The 6,000-nt window shown below is 42.1% G+C and overlaps 1 protein-coding gene across 1 annotated transcript in view; it reads left to right on the top strand.

The window, feature by feature from the left end:
- Positions 1-1,800: 1,800 nt before the first annotated feature.
- The window catches only part of LOC109869711 (signal peptide, CUB and EGF-like domain-containing protein 3), a 104,731-nt gene continuing 100,531 nt past the window's right edge, over positions 1,801-6,000 (top strand). Inside the window, exon 1 of the mRNA XM_031804351.1 lies at positions 1,801-2,186. Within this exon, the coding sequence (XP_031660211.1) occupies positions 2,081-2,186 (106 nt within the window). The 5' untranslated portion in view covers positions 1,801-2,080. The remainder of the gene's footprint in view (positions 2,187-6,000) is intronic.

The raw sequence follows: 6,000 nt of genomic DNA, 5'->3' as shown, positions 1-6,000 counted from the left end.
CATCAGCACAGTAGATTCAATCCCAGAGGAAAGAGAATATAATACTAATTTCTTCTGTCTGATACTGATGCCGTGCTGAATCTAATCCCCATGTTCCAAAAGCCGAGGTGTGAAAAAGTGGCTCAGTTTTTAGGCTTTTGTTCCAGGTAACGTGGGAAGGAAGAAACGGATGCTTTGATTCAAGCACATTTCAAGTCTCATTCCCAGTAGGCCCTCACTGCTAATGGTGTATAGAGCACATGATCAGTGATACAGTGTTCTGGAGGAGAGTGGAAAAGCAAACTGTCTTCCTTACCCTCTTTCAAGTTGACAAGCAGCCATGGTATAATGAAAGAACAGGAACATGCTGATTCTTGTTTGTGTTTCCTTTTGTTCAGCTTTTATTGATTCTTGAAACGAAAAAAAGGAGGAAGTAGAGGCTATAACACAAATACATATTAAATATGGGACAATATCCTCTGGAGGAGGAAAACAATAGAGTCCTGCTGTGAATTGAAAGTAAATGTATCGTTTGAGGGATGTTACAGGCAGGTGACGTGAAGTTCAGACTGCTTGGAGATATCCCTTGTTGTCTCTCAGAAGATGTGAAAACCATTTTGTGAGCTGTGGCCTGGGCAATTCATATTTTTTCTGTGTCTATTCCTTGTATACTTCGGCTGGAGAACCCTTTTCGGTTCGAGGTAGAACCCTTTTTGATCCAGGTAGAACTATTTTGGGTTCCATGCAGAACTCTCTGGGGAAATGTTCTACATGGAACCCAATAGGGTTCAACTTGGAACCCTATGGGTTCTAAATGGAACTAAAATGGTTCTTCAAAGGGTTCTCCTATGAGGACAGCCGAAGAACCCTTTAGGGTTCCAGATAGCACGTTTTTTTCTAAGATTGTACACATGGGTATAGCAATAGGCACATCCAGGCAGTCGTGCAGACAAATTGGACAGGGTACAAACTCGTTTCAAAAAGGAGTATGTATAGGCTTTAATATGTAGATCAGAAAGGTCATGATAATAGCGATAATGTTACACCAGACTTGTGGGGGGTGCACAAAGATATGGGGAAGATGTGACAAATAAACTGAATTTTCTAAAGGCTATTGCTCAATAGGTGTTTGCAAAGCAGTGCGCTGTGATTGCTCTCTGGATCTCTTAGAATGTGATTGGCTCATGGCTTTTTCTTTGGAGTTTGTGTTGGATTTACAGCCTAAAACAACTCCATTCGGCTATTAGATATCATCAAATCAAATTCTGATGACTGCTGGAGAAAATAATGATTCCGAATAATTGACTCGGCAAAAAGGATGATACTTTAGTAGACCTATGAGAGCCAATCATGGAAGACGGTGCAAGCGCAGTGACTACAAGTCGCTATAACGAACCTACGATTTATTGTACAGTGGCTACAACCTGTGCAATGTGAATGGGGTGCTACAGTATCAACTGCACTCCTTTATTTGTAAATCACTGTATCTGTCTCTTGGACGTTTAGAGTATTTTTCCCTCGCGCAACGCTCATTTCCCTTGTCAATGAATGAGAAAACTGGTCTACTTGATGGTGGTGGTGTGGCGCGCAGTCCATTGTTTGCACATGGTCCCCGAGTCTGACCTCTCAACCGCGGAAGCCGTCTCCATGGCAACCCCGACTACGGTCCAACCAGCAGCTGATTGTAAATTCCTGCAGAATAAGAAATCCTTGCAAGTAGTTGGAGAAAGAGAGAGAGAGCGCGTGAGGGAGAGCAGGAGCAATGCGCGGATCGTAATCTCTCCTCCCCCTTCTCCTCTCCGCTCCGCTCCATCTCTCTCAACCCTCTCTCTCCCTCTCTCTTATATTGAAATTGGCCAGGGTAGAACATGATCACAGAACACCGCTTCAGTATTGCTGCACATTGTCGGGCATTTCGCAAAACCCGATCACTTGAAACAGAATAAGCAGACATAAAGGAAAGGACTTCAGAGTCCCACATTATATTTTTAAAGGTGGACCAACACTTTAAAAAAAAGACCGTCCGATTGCGCGTGTTGAGCGTTGCAATCTAGCTAGGTGTTTAATAACTACAACAGTCTAACTACAGTATCAAGTAGCTATGCATATGCACGTTATAATGCGCGCGAGCATTGGATTAGTAGGTTTCTGTCTGGTCGCCTTTGTCCAACAGCCAGCTCGCGCTTCAGGAAGCAAATCCACTCAAGGTACGTTTTCCCATCAAAAATACCTTTATTCCTTCAAGCTTTATTTTTCTGGAGCGTAGTAGCCTAACCCTAGCCTATGCTATGGTGATTTAGTGCAGATATCACTACCTCAATTTGCAGTGCATGGTGAATATGTATGCTTATACCTGACCAATTTCTAATTAAGTTACACATGAGATAGCCGTTAAAGATTACACACACACACACACCAATAACTTCAACATAAAATAAATAAGTATGGCTCATTAATCCTACACAAAATGATATAAAGGTTATAATTTAAAATAAGAGGCACACTGGTGAAGAACATTTAGAACTATTTTAGTCGGCAAATGCAAAAAAAAAGTGTATTCTAAGTTCTACCAAGGAAATTCCACTCTGTTTAAATATTGTTTTTGCACTGGCATTTGTCAATGCTGTTCAGAGATATAAAGTATTCTGGGAATTTCACCAACTACAGTACTCAATTATTCTCACATTGCATGCCCAGACTATATTTGTCTCTCCACAATGGTTAATCTACCGCTGCACTTTTCTGAGACTTTGGCACAACATTGTCAAAATGAACCTGTTTTATAGGTCTGATTTAAAACTGTTAATAAATGTCTAAATCCCCCTGACACTCCCATTCTCTAACCATGAAGAATAACTGGGGACACTTCAAACCGCAACAACAACAACAGTGTGAACAGAACAGGTTTGTTGTGAACTTCATGAGCAGAGTAGTGGTTCATGAAAGAAAGAGCATCATGAGGTATTTGACACTACTGTGTAACACTCACATGGAGCGACAGGGCTCTCTCAAAGCCTCCACTGAGCTAGGCTATCGAGTGTTCAGACTCCAAATTATGACGATGGTTATCAGAATTAGGGCATTGAAAAGCCAATGAAAATGCATGCGTGATGCATGTCATTGGACAGCGTTTTACTTGCAGTAATAAAAGTCATCTGTTCATACAATAAAAGGACTGGAATATGTTGCTGCCTGGGTGCCGTTTCCTTATCCATGTACTCCTTCCCCTATTCTGCCTGTTTCTCTCTTGAAAAAACAATAATAATAAGGACAATAAGTTTATGTCAATCTGTAGCAACATTTTGTTACGTTACATCCTTGTTATAAAATGGATGAAATACAACATTTTCCTCTTCAATCTACACACAATACCCCATAATGACGAAGCAAAAACAGGTTTAGATCTTTTTTTAAATGTATTACAAATAAAAACAGAAATACCTTATTTACATTAGTATTCAGACCCTTTGCTATGAGACTCCAAATTGAGCTCAGGTGCATCCTGTTTCCATTGATCATCCTTGAGATGTTTCTAAAACTTGATAGAGTCGACCTGTGGTAAATTCAATTGATTGGACATGATTTGAAAAGGCACACACCTGTCTATATAAGGTCCCACAGTTGACAGTGCATGTCAGAGCAAAAACCAAGCCATGAGGTTGAAGGAATTGTCCATAGAGCTCCATTACCGGATGTCAAGGCACAGGTCTGGGGAAGTGCATTAAAAAAATGCTGCAGCATTGAATGTCCCCAAGAACACAGTGGCCTCCATCATTTTTAAAGTTTGGAACCACTCTTCCAAGAGCTGGCCTCCCGACCAAACTGAGCAATCGTGGGAGGTGGTCGTTGGTCAGGGAGGTGACCAAGAACCCAATAGTCACATAGCTCCAGAGTTCCTCTGTGGAGATAGGACAACCTTCCAGAAGGACAACCATCTCTGCAGCACTCGATACATCAGGTCTTTATGGTAAAGTGGCCGTAAGAAAGCCATTCCTCAGTAAAAGGCACATGACAGCCCGCTTGGAGTTTGCCAAAAGGCACGAAAAGGACTCTCAGACCATGAGAAACAAGATTCTCTGGTCTGATGAAACCAAGATTGAACTATTTGTTCTGAATGAAAAGTGTCACATCTGGAGGAAACCTGGCACCATCCCTATGGTGAAGCATGGTTGTGGCAGCAACATGCTGTGGGGATGTTTTTCAGCGGTAGGGACTGGATGAATAGTCAGGATCAAGGGAAAGATGAACGGAGCAAAGTACAGAGAGATCCTTGATGAAAACCTGCTCCAGAGCGCTCAGGACCTGAAGGTTCACCTTCCAAAAGGACAATGACACTAAGCACACAGCCAAGACAACGCATGAGAGGCTTCGGGACAAGCCAGAGCCCAGACTTGAACCCGATCGAACATCTCTGGAGAGACCTGAAAATAGCTGTGCAGCGACACTCCCCATCCAACCTGACAGAGCTTGAGAGGATCTGCAGAGAAGAATTGGAGAAACTCCCCAAATACAAGTGTGCTAAGCTTGTACCATCATACCCAAGAAGACTTGAGGCTGTAATTGTTGTCAAAGGTGCTTCAACAAAGTACTTAGTAAAGGGTCTGAATACTTATGTAAATATGATATTTCACTTTTTTATTTTTAATACATTTGCAAACATTTCTAAAAACCTGTTATTGTTTTGTCATGATGGGGTATTGTATGTAGATTGAGGAGGGGAAAAAACAATTGAATCCATTTTTAGAATAACAAAATGTGTAAAAGTCAAGGGGTCTGAATACTTTCCAAATGCACTGTATATATGCAAGAGACAGAGCACAGCACAGTGTGTGTGGGCCTCAGCAGCTTTGATTGTTTTTGGTGATGTTTCACACACGGAGAGACACAAAAAGATAGGCAAGGAGGAGGGGGGAGGGGGGAGGGGGAGTGACTATTTTGCATCCTGGGTGGTCTGCCCCCACTTGTGGGAAAGCCCAATATTTACATTTTGAAATTAGAACGACTTTTTCCTCACTTAATTTTCCACAACATCGATTACACACTCCCTTATTTTGTGGAATGTTACCAGAACAGTGTTGTCACTAAGTAATGGCATGCACCTGTTTGTAGCTTAGGTGACAAGCAGCACCACCATCATAGCCTGGCATTGGTTCTAGAAATGTGTGTCTGTCAGTCTACTATTGATAAGATATGGCACACCACAGTCTAAGCTTTTTGACATGAGAAGTCTGAAGCGCAGGTCGAAATGTGTTAGTATAGTATGTGCCAAACTAAGCATGGCCTGATAGTGACCATGTGTTGTTCATGTTCATGGACATATCTTTTTGATGGACACTGGTTGTTGAGAGTAATATTTAATGCAGTGGATTGAAAAATAAAAATTCAGTAATGAGAATGGACCCTGTGAAACAGAAATCTTAAAACTGGGACGATAGTCTAAGAATAATGTGCAGTTAGTAATATTTTAATATTATGGCTTTTTATATTTAGACATTTGAGAGAGAGAGAGATGCTGCTAAAAAAAATAAGCACAATTTGTCAGCTTAATATTTATTTAACACAGATGTTGGCGACAAGCCTCTATGTCCTTCATCAATGTCAGCTTAATTACAGGTCTGCCTTCAGGCCAGGCCATCAATCGTTATCTCATCTAAAAAGAGAAATGGAACAAAGGAGTGATGCGGAGGATGTGGTGAAGAAGAGGTAGAAAAAGAGGGCGATGAAGAAGGGAAATTGGATAGATTAGAGGGGCAGGCTGAGAGCGAGAGAGAGAGAGAGAAAAAAAGGGAAAGAGTGAAGGGCCTTGGACGACAAGGCTAATCACTGAGACTTTGAGCTGAGCTCAAGTCGAAGGCTCCTGGCTAGCTAATACAGTGCCAAGGCAACTGTTGGTGAGGTTCTGACATGCTGTGGTGCGGTGCAGAGCGGGGACTTTGTTGGTTGTAACCTCTGCTGGTGTTACCTGGGGGTCTCTCTGGCAGACAGGGGCAGCAGCCCTCAGCCGTGAGCCCTGGGTCTGGC

This window comes from Oncorhynchus kisutch, linkage group LG24, assembly GCF_002021735.2.
Source record: "Oncorhynchus kisutch isolate 150728-3 linkage group LG24, Okis_V2, whole genome shotgun sequence".
NCBI classification, from domain to species: domain Eukaryota; kingdom Metazoa; phylum Chordata; class Actinopteri; order Salmoniformes; family Salmonidae; genus Oncorhynchus; species Oncorhynchus kisutch.
This window is presented reverse-complemented; position numbering and strand designations above follow the sequence as displayed.